Here is an 18,303-nt window from a genome sequence, read left to right as displayed (position 1 = left end):
CCTAAGCTGTGTCGACCTAACGACCGTATCCCCTCTCCATTGCAGCACTTCATATGCAGATTCAGAGACTCCGTCACAAACGGATCTACACGTGTCATATATCAAATTAATCACCACAGTCTCCTGGTACGTCCTACTTGCACCATTGTTACGTCTAAGATGCATTTTGGTAGAAAAAAAAAAGCAGAGTCTCACTGGACCTGGCGTGCCAAGATGAGCTGTTTGGTGCGACTGCAGCAAAGATGTATAAGGACACATCTGTAGCTCAAGTAGTAGCGTTTTGGTCAGTGTTGTGTTCTTGTGCACGAAAATGGTCAACCAACAAACACAAAATTTAAATCTTAAGATGCTTCAATTGACAGTATAAAGGAATCTGAAAACAATAAACCCCTAGCCACACCTCACATTTGGAATCCTCTCTAACATGTATGGTGCCAATTTGTTTAGTAGACTCTTACTTGATGCCGCTACCTCCCAATCTCTCCCAGGCTTGGCTTTGCCTCTTCCTTGGCCTTATTCTAAGCCCCCTATCCAAGCTATCTGCAAGTCCAGCCACCTTCAAGGCACAGCTCCAGACACCAACAAGTGTCTACTGTGTTGCCTAAGCCCCACTTAGGGACATATCCAAAGAGCTGCAGGGTTTACTGCAATAGGAAAGCTCTGGGTTTAACCACGGCGCTATCCAATTATTCTAAAATAAACCCGCATGTAATGCACGGAAACCCTGTGTGAACGGATGGAATCTACGGGTTTCCCTGTGTGTTAAATCCCAGAGAATGCATTTACTGCAGAAGTTTCCTCACTGATTGCGAGGCTGCCTGGAAAAATCCTTTTTTACACACAGGGACAGATGTGTACAAATACCCATGAGTCTGGGGCTATACGAGCTGCAATGGGGCAAGTTTTGCATGCCGACATTTCTATGCCACTGCAAGGGCAAATTGCCTCCATCGCTCCTAATTGAACTGACCCCAATGTACAGTATCTCTGAAGTGTAACAAATACGCACATTTTTATGGTGACATTAATTATGACCCAATATTAATCCAGGAAGCATTGGATTTTTCTGTACCCTGAAACAGCATTCAGCTTTGCAGCTGACTGTTACACCGCATATCAGGGTTGTTGAAAGACCATAATTTAGTGGATATATCAAAATGAAAGCCTTAATAACAAATGAAATAAACTTTTCCTGATTCATCACAAGAAGAAGATTAGGGAGGTAGTTACATTTCTGACAAATAGCAATGCAGACAATCAGTTTGCAGGCAGCGCAATGTCCAGGACACTATGCCGACATGGTACTTACAGATGGCGCTTCCGTTATCTTTGCTGGCTGAGGAACACACATGCACTCCCGGCATGACTAGGCGATCCATCCGCCTAGTCACGCCGGGAGTGCAGAGCCGCTTCCCATTGCACGTGCCCGTCCAGACGGAGACGCTCACAGTGACTAGGTGCGCCCAGGCGGGCGTGCCTAGTCACAGATGGAGCCACGATTAGTGTGGCTCCATCTGTATGTTAGTTAAAGCATTGTAACTGTGTCGGCAGCATAAGTTTAAACATTAAACATCACACTGCCCACAACCTGATTTTGTATATTGTGATTTTCGGCAAAGCATTCCCATCTTGAAAATGAAACGTAAAAAAATAAGAATTTACTTACCGATAATTCTATTTCTCATAGTCCGTAGTGGATGCTGGGAACTCCGTAAGGACCATGGGGAATAGCGGCTCCGCAGGAGACTGGGCACAAAAGTAAAAGCTTTTAGGTCACCTGGTGTGCACTGGCTCCTCCCCCCATGACCCTCCTCCAAGCCTCAGTTAGGATACTGTGCCCGGACGAGCGTACATAATAAGGAAGGATCTTGAATCCCGGGTAAGACTCATACCAGCCACACCAATCACACCGTACAACTTGTGATCTGAACCCAGTTAACAGTATGATAAACGTAGGAGCCTCTGAAAAGATGGCTCACAACAATAAACAACCCGATTTTTGTAACAATAACTATATACAAGTATTGCAGACAATCCGCACTTGGGATGGGCGCCCAGCATCCACTACGGACTATGAGAAATAGAATTATCGGTAAGTAAATTCTTATTTTCTCTGACGTCCTAGTGGATGCTGGGAACTCCGTAAGGACCATGGGGATTATACCAAAGCTCCCAAACGGGCGGGAGAGTGCGGATGACTCTGCAGCACCGAATGAGAGAACTCCAGGTCCTCCTCAGCCAGGGTATCGAATTTGAAAAATTTAGCAAACGTGTTTGCCCCTGACCAAGTAGCTGCTCGGCAAAGTTGTAAAGCCGAGACCCCTCGGGCAGCCGCCCAAGATGAGCCCACTTTCCTTGTGGAATGGGCTTTTACAGATTTTGGCTGTGGCAGGCCTGCCACAGAATGTGCAAGCTGAATTGTACTACAAATCCAACGAGCAATCGTCTGCTTAGAAGCAGGAGCACCCAGCTTGTTGGGTGCATACAGGATAAACAGCGATTCAGATTTTCTGACTCCAGCTGTCCTGGAAACATATATTTTCAGGGCCCTGACTACGTCCAGCAACTTGGAGTCCTCCAAGTCCCTAGTAGCCGCAGGTACCACAATAGGCTGGTTCATGTGAAACGCTGAAACCACCTTAGGGAGAAATTGAGGGCGAGTCCTCAGTTCTGCCCTGTCTGAATGAAAAATTAGGTAAGGGCTTTAATATGATAAAGCCGCCAATTCAGAGACACGCCTGGCTGAAGCCAGGGCTAACAGCATGACCACTTTCCATGTGAGATATTTCAATTCCACAGTGGTGAGTGGTTCAAACCAATGTGATTTTAGGAGACTCAACACTACATTGAGATCCCAAGGTGCCACTGGAGGCACAAAAGGAGGCTGTATATGCAGTACCCCTTTGACAAACGTCTGAACTTCAGGCACTGAAGCCAGTTCTTTTTGGAAGAAGATTGACAGGGCCGAAATTTGAACCTTAATGGACCCTAATTTTAGGCCCATAGATAGTCCTGTTTGCAGGAAATGCAGGAAACGACCCAGTTGAAATTCCTCTGTAGGGGCCTTCTTGGCCTCACACCACGCAACATATTTCCGCCAAATGCGGTGATAATGTTTTGCGGTTACATCCTTTCTGGCCTTGACCAGGGTAGGGATGACTTCATCTGGAATGCCTTTTTCCTTCAGGATCCGGCGTTCAACCTCCATGCCGTCAAACGCAGCCGCGGTAAGTCTTGGAACAGACAAGGTCCCTGCTGGAGCAGGTCCTTTCTGAGAGGTAGAGGCCACGGGTCCTCCGTGAGCATCTCTTTAAGTTCCGGGTACCAAGTCCTTCTTGGCCAATCCGGAGCCACGAGTATAGTTCTTACTCCTCTCCTTCTTATGATTCTCAGTACTTTGGGTATGAGAGGCAGAGGAGGGAACACATACACTGACTGGTACACCCCACGGTGTTACCAGAGCGTCCACCGCTATTGCCTGAGGGTCCCTTGACCTGGCGCAATATCTGTCTAGTTTCTTGTTGAGACGAGACGCCATCATGTCCACCTTTGGTTTTTCCCAACGGTTTACAATCACGTGGAAGACTTCTGGGTGAAGTCCCCACTCTCCCGGGTGGAGGTCGTGTCTGCTGAGGAAGTCTGCTTCCCAGTTGTCCACTCCCGGAATGAACACCGCTGACAGTGTTGTCACATGATTTTCCGCCCAGCGAAGAATTCTTGCAGCTTCTGCCATTGCCCTCCTGCTTCTTGTGCCGCCCTGTCTGTTTACGTGGGCGACTGCCGTGATGTTGTCCGATTGGATCAAAACCGACTGACCCTGAAGCAGAGGCCTTGCTTGACTTAGGGCATTGTAAATTGCCCTTAGTTCCAGGATATTTATGTGAAGAGACGTTTCCATGCTTGACCACAAGCCCTGGAAGTTTCTTCCCTGTGTGACTGCTCCCCAGCCTCTCAGGCTGGCATCCGTGGTCACCAGAATCCAGTCCTGAATGCCGAATCTGCGGCCCTCTAGAAGATGAGCACTCTGCAACCACCACAGGAGAGACACCCTTGTCCTTGGAGATAGGGTTATCCGCTGATGCATCTGAAGATGCGATCCGGACCATTTGTCCAGCAGATCCCACTGAAACGTTCTTGCATGGAATCTTCCGAATGGAATCGCTTCGTAAGAAGCCACCATCTTTCCCAGGACCCTTGTGCATTGATGCACTGACACTTGTCCTGGTTTCAGGAGGTTCCTGACTAGCTCGGATAACTCCCTGGCCTTCTCCTCCGGGAGAAACACCTTTTTCTGGACTGTGTCCAGAATCATCCCTAGGAACAGCAGACGTGTTGTTGGAATCAGCTGCGATTTTGGAATATTTAGAATCCACCCGTGCTGACGTAGCACCACCTGAGATAGTGCTACTCCGACCTCTAACTGTTCCCTGGACCTTGCCCTTATCAGGAGATCGTCCAAGTAAGGGATAATTAAGACGCCTTTTCTTCGAAGAAGAATCATCATTTCGGCCATTACCTTGGTAAAGACCCGTGGTGCCGTGGACAACCCAAACGGCAGCGTCTGAAACTGATAATGACAGTTCTGTACCACAAACCTGAGGTACCCTTGGTGAGAAGGGTAGATTGGGACATGGAGATAAGCATCTTTGATGTCCAGAGACACCATATAGTCCCCTTCTTCCAGGTTCGCTATCACTGCTCTGAGTGATTCAATCTTGAATTTGAACCTTTTTATGTAAGTGTTCAATGATTTCAGATTTAAAAATCGGTCTCACCGAGCCGTCCGGCTTCGGTACCACAAACAGCGTGGAATAATACCCCTTTCCCTGTTGTAGGAGGGGTACCTTGATTATCACCTGCTGGGAATACAGCTTGTGAATAGCTTCCAATACTGCCTCCCTGTCGGAGGGAGACGTTGGTAGAGCAGACTTCAGGAACCGGCAAGGGGGAGACGTCTCGAATTCCAGTTTGTACCCCTGTGATACTACCTGCAGGATCCAGGGGTCCACTTGCGAGTGAGCCCACTGCGCGTTGAAATTTTTGAGACGGGCCCCCACCGTGCCTGAGTCCGCTTGTAAAGCCCCAGCGTCATGCTGAAGACTTGGCAGAAGCGGGGGAGGGCTTCTGATCCTGGGAAGAGGCTGCTTGCTGCAGTCTTTTTCCCCTTCCTCTGCCCCGGGGCAGAAATGAGTGGCCTTTTGCCCGCTTGCCCTTATGGGGACGAAAGGACTGAGTTTGAAAAGATGGTGTCTTTTTCTGCTGAGAGGTGACCTGGGGTAAAAAGGTGGATTTCCCAGCCGTCGCCGTGGCCACCAGGTCTGATAGACCGACCCCAAATAACTCCTCCCCTTTATACGGCAAAACTTCCATATGCCGTTTTGAATCCGCATCACCTGACCACTGTCGTGTCCAGAAACTTCTTCTGGCAGAAATGGACAACGCACTTACTCTTGATGCCAGGGTGCAAATATCCCTCTGTGCATCTCGCATATATAGTAATGCATCCTTTAAATGCTCTATAGTCAATAATATACTGTCCCTATCCAGGGTATCAATATTTTCAGTCAGGGAATCCGACCAAGCCACTCCAGCACTGCACATCCAGGCTGAGGCGATTGCTGGTCGTAGTATAACACCAGTATGTGTGTATATACCTTTTAGGATATTTTCCAGCTTTCTATCAGCTGGTTCCTTGAGGGCGGCCGTATCAGGAGACGGTAACGCCACTTGTTTTGATAAGCGTGTGAGCGCCTTATCTACCCTAGGGGGTGTTTCCCAACGCGCCCTAACCTCTGGCGGGAAAGGGTATAATGCCAATAATTTATTAGAAATCAGCAGTTTTTTATCGGGGGAAACCCACGCTTTGTCACACCCCTCATTTAATTCATCTGATTCAGGAAAAACTATGGGTAGTTTTTTCACACCCCACATAATACCCTTTTTTGTGGTACTTGTAGTATCAGAAATGTTCAAAGCCTCCTTCATTGCCGTGATCATGTAACGTGTGGCCCTACTGGACATTACGTTTGTCTCGTCACCGTCGACACTGGAGTCAGTATCCGTGTCTGGGTCTGTGTCGACCATCTGAGGTAACGGGCGCTTTAGAGCCCCTGACTGTGTTTGAGACGCCTGGACAGGCACTAACTGATTTGCCGGCTGTCTCATGTCGTCAACAGTTTTTTGCAAAGTGCTGACACTGTCACGTAATTCCTTCCATACGACCATCCAGTCAGGTGTCGACTCCCTAGGGGGTGACATCACTATTACAGGCAATTGCTCCGCCTCCACATCATTTTCCTCCTCATACATGTCGACACAATCGTACCGACACACAGCACACACACAGGGAATGCTCTGATAGAGGACAGGACCCCACGAGCCCTTTGGGGAGACAGAGGGAGAGTTTGCCAGCACACACCAGAGCGCTATATATATGCAGGGATAACCTTATATAAGTGTTTCTCCCTTCTATAGCTGCTGTATATGTATTTTCTGCCAATTAGTGCCCCCCCTCTCTTGTTTTACCCTGATTCTGTAGCAGGACTGCAGGGGAGAGTCAGGGAGCCTTCCTTCCAGCGGAACTGTGAGGGAAAATGGCGCTTGTGTGCTGAGGAGATAGGCTCCGCCCCCTTCACAGCGGCCTTTTCTCCCGCTTTTTTTAGGAAAACTGGCAGGGGTGAAATGCATCCATATAGCCCAGGAGCTATATGTGATGTATTTCTTTAGCCATATAAGGTTTAAGCATGTTTTATTGCGTCTCAGGGCGCTCCCCCCCAGCGCCCTGCACCCTCAGTGACCGGAGTGTGAAGTGTGCTGAGAGCAATGGCGCACAGCTGCAGTGCTGTGCGCTACCTTATTGAAGACAGGAACGTCTTCTGCCGCCGATTTTTCCGGACCTCTTCGCTCTTCTGGCTCTGTAAGGGGGCCGGCGGCGCGGCTCCGGGACCCATCCAGGCTGAACCTGTGATCGTCCCTCTGGAGCTAATGTCCAGTAGCCAAGAAGCCCAATCCACTCTGCAGTCAGGTGAGTTCGCTTCTTCTCCCCTTAGTCCCACGATGCAGTGAGCCTGTTGCCAGCAGGTCTCACTGAAAATAAAAAACCTATTTAAAACTTTTACTCTAAGCAGCTCTGGAGAGCTACCTAGCATGCACCCTTCTCGGCCGGGCACAAAAATCTAACTGAGGCTTGGAGGAGGGTCATGGGGGGAGGAGCCAGTGCACACCAGGTGACCTAAAAGCTTTTACTTTTGTGCCCAGTCTCCTGCGGAGCCGCTATTCCCCATGGTCCTTACGGAGTTCCCAGCATCCACTAGGACGTCAGAGAAAAGTCCATTTTAAGTGATGAATTTTCCGGTATACATTTTGACTAATTATTAATATGCTGCGCAAAACAATCACAAAAGCATTAAACAAACCTGAAAAAAAAAAAAAAAGTACCTTTTGAATAAGCTTGCACTTCATACACTGGACTTGTGTGACCTTGAAACGGTCCATTTTGTGTGCCTCTTTGTTGTCATGGCAAAGGCGGCAGATGTAAAACTTACCACAGCACGGAGCCTGAAGGACACAAAAACAAATGAGTTTAGAACCTACAGTATAGTCTTATAACATCAGGTCATATGCCACCAGCTTCCATGATACATATTGTATAAGCCTGCAGCTTTTTTGTTTAAAAAGAAAAAAATAAAATAAATAACATATTACTGTATAGGTGCATACACACTCGGCGAGAAAAAGAACAACGTTGCTCATTTTCAGTCTGTCTGAGCAACATCGTTCACTTTCTTGGCAAGTGTGTATGCCGGCGACGACGAGCGATGCGCGGCGCCGCGGGTTGTTAACAACCCTCGCTGTTGGCCGTGCATGCAGCTCAATTTGGACTGTCGTCCAAGAGCTGCATTCACGGCCTGGCCACGACGTGACGTCACATAGCGGCATGGTTGTCATATCACTCAGTGTATATGCCCTGCCCCCGACCACCCCGGCCCGGGAGGGGAAACACTAGGTGTCGTCGCTCATAGAGCACGTTATTAGTTTTTTTTTTATCTTTAAACGATAAAGCAACAGGCATATGCAGTACAAAATGTTACAAGAAAATGAATACAGCAGCATAATGGTGGGTCAGAGTCGGGCATTGAAACACATGCTAGTTAAACCATGAACAATCACTTGTACTTTGTCATTGCTTTTAAGCGTGAATGAAGGGATTTAATTAACGTGCTTTAAAACCTCCCAAAACATAATGTGCTAAATTATGTACTTAGTGTGTGTTCCCACTGAACTGCAATTTGTATGTGAAAGGAGCATTAAATTCAGTATCGCTGTATACAACCATATATTCATATGTTAGATACGGTAGATAGATAGATAAATATATCCAGTACAGTACCTATTTTAATACTGTGCAAAAATTTTAGGCAGGTGAGGGAAATAATGCTTTCAAACATAGAAGTGTTAACAGTTTATTTTTAGCAATGAATAAAATGCAAAGTGAATGAACAGAAATCTAAATATAATCAATATTTGGTGTGACCACCCTTTGCCTTCAAAACAGAATTACCCCCCACCCCCAATGTAAGTAAATCGCCACCAAAGCAATTATTCCCCACCCACATAGTACATTCTCCACCCCTACATGCAGAGTGCAATGGTTTGTGTAAGAGGGTACTGATAATCAGTCCTGCTCAGAGGCAGAACTATCAGCAGCTGCATTGCACTTGGCCCCTGGGGGCTAAGGGGCCCACTGCTGATCAGACCAGCAATGAGTTATCCCCTAGCACCCCCACACACCATTTTGAGCTATGTCGGATGATTGGCCCAGCACAGAGAGCAGGGTGGGCCCCACTGCCTGGGGGACTTGCCCCTTAGCAAAGGTATTCAGGGCTGACCTTGTGTGTGTCGGACTGATAGAGGAGACCTGCCACCTATCAGCACTAATGATCTCAGCCACTTACTGCCTCTAATTAACAGACAGCTGTACATTATTTCCATAGTTGCCTACCCTCCCTCATTCTGCAGGAGACTCCCTGAAATAGCAGCAATCTCCCTCACTCCCTGAATATTCCAGCAATCTCTCTCATTGTACCTTACCCCCATTATGTAGCGGTTACATTCTTGGGGGGAACAATAAATCAGAGATATATCCATTCAAATGGGATCATCAGTGCATTTACCTGTATTGGTTGTAAGGCATAATGATCCCTATGGCTACATGCATTTTAAATAAGGTTTTTCATGGCCACTTGCAGTATATGTGAATACAGTATACTAACTTTGGGGCTCATTTACATTTGGATGTAAGCAATTTTCATGACAGCCTCTCAGACGTAGCAGTACATGTCCACGCTGATAGGTGTTACTTTCACAATCTCCCTGAAATGTTTTTTCAAAAGTAGGCAAGTGTGATTATTTCTGATTCACTGCTGTCTGTAAATTAAAAGCAGCTCACAGCCATGTAACTGGCACTGTCAAACTGAGGAAAGCACAAGGGGTGGGGGCCTCTGTCAGGGCCAGAGTAGAGGCCACTGTGTTCCTGCCCCCACCAGGGTACATGCACCCTTTCCTCCACACCGTGCAGGACACTGTGCTTGTACCAGTCACCCACTGCCTCCCCCTGCATTCTGCTGTCATCCTCTGCCTCCCCTTGTTTCCGTTGTCACCCTCTTCCTCCCCCTGCCTTATGCTGTCACCCTCTGCCTCTCCTTGCCACCCATGGGATATTGTGAACTTGGGTTGGGGTGGGGGAGGGGGCCCAAATTATATTTTTGCACTTGGGCCCACCACTTACAAGTTCCGCCACTGGTCCTGTTCAGAGATTAGCCAAACAGTACTCAGGGGAAACTAAGTTTCCCTCCTAGTTTTCACTCTAGGGCAGAGGTTCTCAAACTCGGTCCTCGTGGGCCTACCCAGCAGGTGCACAGGTGTATTAATTGCTCACTGACACATTTTAAAAAGGTCCACAGGTGGAGCTAATTATTTCACTTGCGATTCTGTGAGGAGACCTGCAAAACATGCACCGTGTGGGCCCACGAGGACCAAGTTTGAGAACCTCTGCTCTAGGGTAAAACGCAGGGTAGAGCGCCGGAGAGTAAAGAGGGCAATTTTGCGTGTGCCAAAGGGGGCGTGTCAGCTCAGGGAGGGGCAGTGGTTTCATGACACGCCATCTGTTCATCACTTTAGTGGGCAAATCCAGCACTTATGGAGATGCTGGGCTGCCACCAAGCCCTATCCACACTGTGAAGAGATGCCACACGATGTTTAACCGTAACATTCCCCTCCCCCACGGGACACTGTGGTAGGCTATTTCAGGGTGCATTTTAGCACTTTAAAACCAGGCATGGCACAGCACCACAATGAAACAACCTAGTGCAAATACTAACTCCACGCAGTTTTGTCCGCAGCACATGAGCTCTATATTGCTGTTCGCACAACATTCTGGGACGTGATTATGGCAATTATTTCGGTGGTCACAGTTTACTACATCACTTCCTGGGGGGCCAAATAGCCATAGAAAAACTGTTCTGCACATGTGCAGGATGGATTTCCTTACTGAAGTCCGTGGGCATGCAGTGGGGCAGCACAGCTGCATGGGATGCGAGCCTGTCAGCTAAAACCCAGCTGGCTGGCGACTACACCAGTTATGTGGTTACTGCACATGTATGATTTTTTTGGGCTCATGCATATGCAATGCAGTGGAAACGTCAAGTAGTATTGCCGTAGGATTTCGTAGGTAGCCTAACACTGACTTTAGAAGGTAAACCTACGTCACCAGTGATGGTTTTCACACCACATCTCCCAGCAGTTCAACTTTCATGCGGAGCCACAACTCTGTACTTATGAATCTGTCAGCAAAGAAGGAAGGAGCGGGCGTTAGAGATGCCTGTAGTCACTGGGGGGCTATTCAACTGCTGTGCATCGTTCATTTTCCAGTGCACCCTATAGGGGTTGCCAGGCAAAATGAGGAATGATCCATCAGAATTCCGACTGCACATCACCCACAATTGAATTGTCTCCATTGTGTGCAGTTAGTTGATACAGTCAACCAATATGTTGGCTAATATCTCGCTCCCACTCCAAGAGAGGTGAGCAAGAGGCGGTGTTCGGGGAATGGGGATGCTATACCGGATGATGGGATGCCGGCTGTCAGCGAGTCCCCTCGTGGGCTTGCCACGCTTCGGGCCTGTTGGCGAGCTGTGCTCACCACAGGTTCTACTCACACTCAGTTGGTGACGTGGACCCACCAACCAAGTGGGAATTAAGGGTGGGTGTTGGCATTACGACCGCCGGTAATATGTCAGCTGTCGGGATTCCGACGTGCGGTACCTGAACGCCGGGATCCTGACAGCCGGCATTATAACTGCATCCTGGTATGGAGATTAATATCCTTCTATATGAACTGTTCTCCAGTGGTCACATGATGGAAAGAACTACTAAATTTAGTTTGGTAGGGGAAGACTATTAAGCCAGATTAGAAACTCTTATAAAACACTTTACAGTAAAATAAATAAAACATGTCAATATTTCAGTGACATCCCGTGCTAATACAGGTTGAGTATCCCATATCCAAATATTCCGAAATACGGAATATTCCGAAATACGGACTTTTTTGAGTGAGAATGAGATAGTGAAACCTTTGTTTTTTGATGACTCAATGTACACAAACTTTGTTTAATACACAAAGTTATTAAAAATATTGTATTAAATGACCTTCAGGCTGTGTGTATAAGGTGTATATGAAACAAATGCATTCTGTGCTTAGATTTAGGTCCCACCACCATGATATCTCATTATGGTATGCAATTATTCCAAAATACAGAAAAAAACGATATCCAAAATACCTCTGGTCCCAAGCATTTTGGATAAGGGATACTCATCCTGTAATAGGAATTTCCATAGAGCAAACAATTTGATATCACCAGGTACTTTCGGAGTACTTAAACCCCAACACCTGTAAAGTAGGTAGCACATGTGTTATATACTTTGACATATGTATTCCTCTAAATATAATACTGTATTAATGTTTTTAAAAACACAAAAAGTGGCATTACCAGGAGGTGACATCTACTGCATATAACAGGTCCAAAACAAATCAGATATTTGTAACTTGAGGACAGTACTAATTGCCCATTGTATGCCTGCTACTGTAATGCTGTAATAATCTGGTTTATATTCCCAGATGACATACCCTCCAACATTTTAAACATAAAAACCGGTACAATTTCGGAAAGGACCGTGGCTATATTTTCAATGTAAATTAGGAGAGTCAAAAAATAAGATTTTAAACCGACCGGTAAATCTTTTTCACGTAGTCCGTAGAGGATGCTGGGACTCCGTAAGGACCATGGGATAGACGGGCTCCGCAGGAGACATGGGCACTTTAAGAAAGACTTTGGATCTGGGTGTGCACTGGCTCCTCCCTCTATGCCCCTCATCCAGACCTCAGTTAGAGAAACTGTGCCCAGAGGAGACGGACAGTACGAGGAAAGGATTTTAGTTAATCTAAGGGCAAGATTCATACCAGCCACACCAATCACACCGTATAACCTGTGATATACAATCTAGTTAACAGTATGAACAACAACATATCATCGGTCCATAACCGACGAAACTATAACATAACCCTTATGAAAGCAATAACTATATACAAGTCTTGCAAAAATAGTCCGCACTTGGGACGGGCGCCCAGCATCCTCTACGGACTACGAGAAAAAGATTTACCGGTAGGTTTAAAATCTTATTTTCTCTAACGTCCTAGAGGACGCTGGGACTCCGTAAGGACCATGGGGATTATACCAAAGCTCCCAAACGGGCGGGAGAGTGCGGATGACTCTGCAGCACCGATTGAGCAAACAGGAGGTCCTCCTCAGCCAGGGTATCACATTTATAGAACTTTGCAAAGGTGTTTGACCCCGATCAAGTAGCAGCTCGGCACAGCTGTAGTGCCGAGACCCCTCGGGCAGCCGCCCAAGACGAGCCCACCTTCCTAGTGGAATGGGCCTTAACCGATTTTGGTAACGGCAATCCTGCCGTAGAATGCGCCTGCTGAATCGTGTTACAGATCCAGCGAGCAATAGTCTGCTTTGAAGCAGGGCCGCCAACCTTGTTGGCTGCATATAGGACAAACAGTGCTTCTGTTTTTCTGATCCTAGCCGTTCTGGCCACGTAAATCTTCAAAGCCCTGACCACATCAAGGGACTCAGAATCCTCCAAGTCCCGTGTAGCCATAGGCACGACAATAGGTTGGTTCATATGAAAGGATGAGACCACCTTAGGTAGGAATTGAGGACGGGTCCGCAATTCCGCTCTATCCATATGGAAAACCAGAAAGGGGCTTTTATGTGATAAAGCCGCCAATTCTGAAACTCGCCTAGCCGAAGCCAAGGCTAACAACATGACCACATTCCAAGTGAGATATTTCAACTCCACTGTTTGAAGTGGTTCAAACTAATGTGACTTAAGAAAACTTAACACCACGTTAAGGTCCCAAGGCGCCACCTGAGGCACAAAAGGAGGCTGAATATACAGTACTCCCTTCACAAAAGTCTGTACTTCAGGCAGAGAGGCCAATTCCTTTTGAAAGAAAATGGATAAGGCCGAAATCTGAACTTTAATGGAGCCTAACTTTAGGCCCAAATTCACTCCAGTCTGTAGGAAGTGAAGAAAACGGCCTAGATGGAATTCTTCCGTAGGAGCATTCCTGGCATCGCACCAAGAAACATATTTCCTCATCCGGAATACCTTTTTCCGCTAGGATCCGGCGTTCAACCGCCATGCCATCAAACGCAGCCGCGGTAAGTCTTGGAACAGACAGGGACCCTGCTGCAACAGGTCCTGTCTTAGAGGAAGAGGCCACGGATCTTCTGTGAGCATTTCCTGCAGATCCGGATACCAGGTCCTTCGTGGCCAATCCGGAACAATGAGTATTGTTCTCACTCCTCTTTTTCTTATTATTCTCAACACCTTGGGTATGAGAGGAAGAGGAGGAAATACATAGACCGACTGGAACACCCACGGTGTCACTAGGGCGTCCACAGCTACCGCCTGAGGATCTCTTGACCTGGCGCAATACCTTTGTAGCTTTTTGTTGAGACGGGACGCCATCATGTCTATTTGGGGCAATCCCCACCGACTTGCAATCTGTGCGAAAACTTCCTGATGAAGTCCCCACTCTCCTGGATGCAGGTCGTGTCGGCTAAGGAAGTCTGCTTCCCAGTTGTCCACTCCCGGAATGAACACTGCTGACAGTGCACTTACATGATTCTCCGCCCAGCGAAGAATTCTGGTGGCTTCCGCCATCGCCACTCTGCTCCTTGTGCCGCCTTGGCGGTTTACATGAGCTACTGCGGTGACGTTGTCCGACTGAATCAGCACCGGTCGGTAAGTAAGGTCTCCGTTTGACGTAGGGCGTTGAATATGGCCCTCAGTTCCAGGATGTTGATGTGAAGTCAAGTCTCTTGACTTGACCAAAGGCCTTGGAAATTTCTTCCCTGTGTGACTGCTCCCCAACCGCGGAGGCTCGCGTCCGTGGTCACCAGGATCCAATCCTGAATGCCGAACCTGCGGCCCTCTAGAAGGTGAGCACTCTGCAGCCACCACAGGAGAGAAACCCTGGCCCTGGGGGACAGGGTGATCCGCTGATGCATGTGCAGATGTGACCCGGACCAATGTCCAATAGGTCCCACTGGAAAGTCCTTGCATGGAACCTGCCGAAGGGAATGGCTTCATATGTCGCCACCATTTTTCCCAGGACTTGAGTGCAATGATGCACTGACACTTGTTTCGGCTTCAACAGGTTCTTGACTAGAGTCCTGAGTTCCTGCGCTTTTTCTTCCGGAAGAAAAACCCTTTTCTGGTCTGTGTCCAGAATCATGCCCAAGAAGGACAAGCGAGTCGTAGGATCCAGCTGCGACTTTGGAATATTGAGAATCCAGCCGTGTCGCTGTAACACCTTCAGTGAAAGGGATACGCTGTTCTGCTACTTCTCCCGTGATCTCGCTTTTATGAGGAGATCGTCCAAGTACGGGATAATTGTGACACCCTGCTTTCGCAGGAGCATCATCATTTCCGCCATTACCTTGGTGAAAATTCTCGGGGCCGTGGAAAGCCCAAACGGCAACGTCTGAAATTGGTAATGACAATCAATCTTGTATCGCAAATCTCAGGTACGCCTGATGAGGAGGATATATGGGAACATGCAGGTATGCATCCTTTATGTCCAGCGATACCATAAAATCCCCCCCTTCCAGGCTGACGATGACCGCTCTGAGCGATTCCATCTTGAACTTGAACCGTTTTAAGTAAAGGTTCAGGGATTTTAAATTCAAAATGGGTCTGACCGAACCGTCCGGTTTCGGAACCACAAACAGGGTTGAGTAGTACCCCTTCCCTCTCTGAAGCAGGGGAACCTCGGCCACCACTTGTTGAAGTCACAATTTTTGAATCGCCTGTAACACTATCTCCCTTTCCAGGGGAGAAGTTGGTAGCGCCGATTTGAAAAACCGGTGAGGAGGCACCTCTTCGAATTCCAGCCTGTATCCCTGGGAAACAATTTCCATTGCCCAGGGATCCACCTGTGATTGAACCCAGATGTGGCTGAAAAGTCGAAGACGTGCCCCCACTGGAGCGCACTCCCTCAGGGGAGCCCCAGCGTCATGCGGTGGATTTTGCAGAGGCCGGGGAGGACTTCTGTTCCTGGGAACTAGCTGTGTTGTGCAGCTTTTTTCCTCTGCCCTTACCCCTGGCAAGAAAGGACGATCCACATACTCTTTTGCTTTTATTTGAACGAAAGGACTGCATTTGATAATGAGGCGCTTTCTTAGATTGTGAGGGAACATAAGGCAAAAAATTCGATTTACCTGCCGTAGCTATGGAGACGAGGTCCGAGAGGCCCTCTCCAAACAATTCCTCACCCTTGCACGGCAAAAACTCCATATGCCTCTTTGAGTCGGCATCCCCCGTCCACTGTCGGGTCCATAAGACTTGCCTAGCAGAAATGGACATAGCGTTTATTCTGGAACCCAGTAAACTAATGTCTCTTTGAGCATCCCTCATATATAAGACAGCATCTTTTATATGTCCTAGGGTCATTAAAATGGTATCCTTATCAAGGGTCTCAATATCCGCTGATAAAGAATCTGTCCATGCTGCTACAGCACTACAAACCCAGGCCAACGCAATTGCCGGCCTGAGCAACGTACCAGCATGAGTGTAAATAGACTTCAAGGTAACCTCCTGCTTGCGGTCAGCAGGATCCTTGAGGGTAGCCGTATCTTGGGACGGGAGCGCTATCTTATTTGATAAGTGTGTCAAAGCTTTGTCTACCCTAGGGGAGGATTCCCACCGTATTCTGTCCTGTTACGGGAAAGGATACGCTGTTAGAATCCTTTTGGGAATCTGCAGTTTTTTGTCTGGAGTTTCCCACGCTTTTTCGCATAATTAGTTCAGCTCATGTGAGGAGGGAAAGGTGACCTCAGGTTTCTTTCCCTTATACATGTGTACCCTCGTGTCAGGGACAGGGGGTTCCTCAGTAATATGCAAAACATCTTTAATTGCGATAATCATATATCGAATACATTTAGCCACCCGTGGCTGCAATTTTGCATCATCGTAGTCGACACTGGAGTCTGAATCCGTGTCGGTATCTGTGTCAACTATTTGGGATAGTGGGCGCTTCTGAGACCCCGAAGGTCCCGGCGACATAGGGACAGACATGGGTTGACTCCCTGACTGTACCCTAGCTTCAGCTTTGTCTAATCTTTTGTGCAATAAATTAACATTAGCACTTAAAACATTCCACATATCCATCCAGTCAGGTGTCGGCGCTGCCGACGGAGACCTAATATTCATACACTCCCCCTCCTCCTTAGGTGAGCCTTCAACCTCAGACATGTCGACACACGCGTACCGACACACCACACACACACAGGGAAGCTCTTTTCTGAAGACAGGTTCCCCACCAGGCCCTTTGGAGAGACAGAGAGAGAGTATGCCAGCACACACCCCAGCGCTATATGACCCAGGAAAAAACACAATGTTTACCCTGTAGCGCTTATGTATAATGTATATGCGCCAATTATGTGCCCCCCCTCTACTTTAAAACCCTCTTTCACCGTGTGTCAAGCAGGGGAGAGTCCGGGGAGCTTCCGCTCAGCGGTGCTGTGGAGAAAAAAATGGCGCTGGTGAATGCTGAGGGAGAAGCCCCGCCCCCTCGGCGGCGGGCTTCTGTCCCGCTCAAATTTACTAATAACATGGCGGGGGCTCTTTTTATACATGTACAGTGCCCAGCTGTACATGTATATATGTGTATTTGCCACCTGAGGTGTTTATTGCTGCCCAGGGCGCCCCCCCTGCGCCCTGCACCCTTACAGTGACCGAAGTGTGTGAGGTGAATGGGAGCAATGGCGCACCGCTTCACTGCTGTGCGTTACCTCTTATGAAGATCATGTCTTCTGCCGCCTCTGAAGTCTTTTCCTCACATACTCACCCGGTTTCTTTCTTCCGGCTCTGCGAGGAGGACGGCGGCGCGGCTCTGGGACGGACGGCGAGGGTGAGACCTGCGTACCGATCCCTCTGGAGCTAATGGTGTCCAGTAGCCTAAGAAACAGAGCCCTGAAACTCAGAGAAGTGAGTCTGTTTCTCTCTCCTCAGTCCCTCGATGCAGGGAGTCTGTTGCCAGCAGGCTCCCTGAAAATAAAAAACCTAACTAAAATACTTTCTTTTACAGGAAACTCAGGAGAGCTCCCTGTAAGCACCCAGTCTCCACTGGGCACAGTACCAAACTGAGGTCTGGAGGAGGGGCATAGAGGCAGGAGCCAGTGCACACCCAGATCCAAAGTCTTTCTTAAAGTGCCCATGTCTCCTGCGGAGCCCGTCTATCCCATGGTCCTTACGGAGTCCCAGCATCCTCTAGGACGTTAGAGAAATCGGAACAAAGCCCTTTTTGGCAGGTAAAGACCCAAAACAAAACAAAAAACAAAAAAAAAAGGTACAGTTGGAGGGTATGAGATGACTGCTGTGAGCTTAGGTCTCAAGAAGTGTGTTAATGGCTACATAGAAGACCTGTGTGAAATATGTATAGCTGTGTACAGATTAGGCGATATGTCGTCCGATTCGGAGGATAGGACCGATATATTGTTCACATCGGCGCATGTTGGGCAGTGTGTATGCCCAATACGCGTGCCCCCGCTGTTGTTAGCAAAGTCTTCTGATCGGCCCTGCTGCATCATGTCTAAAATGTATTTATGCCCTCCTCCGGGGTGTAGTACAGCTGACCGGCGGTCTCCTGATCTCCGGTCAGCTTACCGA

General features: G+C 48.0%; 1 protein-coding gene across 3 annotated transcripts in view; it reads right to left on the bottom strand.

Annotated features, from left to right (window-relative positions):
• The window catches only part of RCHY1 (ring finger and CHY zinc finger domain containing 1), a 146,946-nt gene that overhangs the window by 105,375 nt on the left and 23,268 nt on the right, over positions 1–18,303 (bottom strand). For all 3 annotated transcript variants that reach the window (XM_063916761.1, XM_063916781.1, XM_063916770.1), the window contains exon 2: positions 7,438–7,557. In XM_063916761.1, the coding sequence (XP_063772831.1) occupies positions 7,438–7,557 (120 nt within the window). The remainder of the gene's footprint in view (positions 1–7,437; positions 7,558–18,303) is intronic.

Source organism: Pseudophryne corroboree, chromosome 1 (genome assembly GCF_028390025.1).
Source record: "Pseudophryne corroboree isolate aPseCor3 chromosome 1, aPseCor3.hap2, whole genome shotgun sequence".
NCBI lineage: Eukaryota > Metazoa > Chordata > Amphibia > Anura > Myobatrachidae > Pseudophryne > Pseudophryne corroboree.
This window is presented reverse-complemented; position numbering and strand designations above follow the sequence as displayed.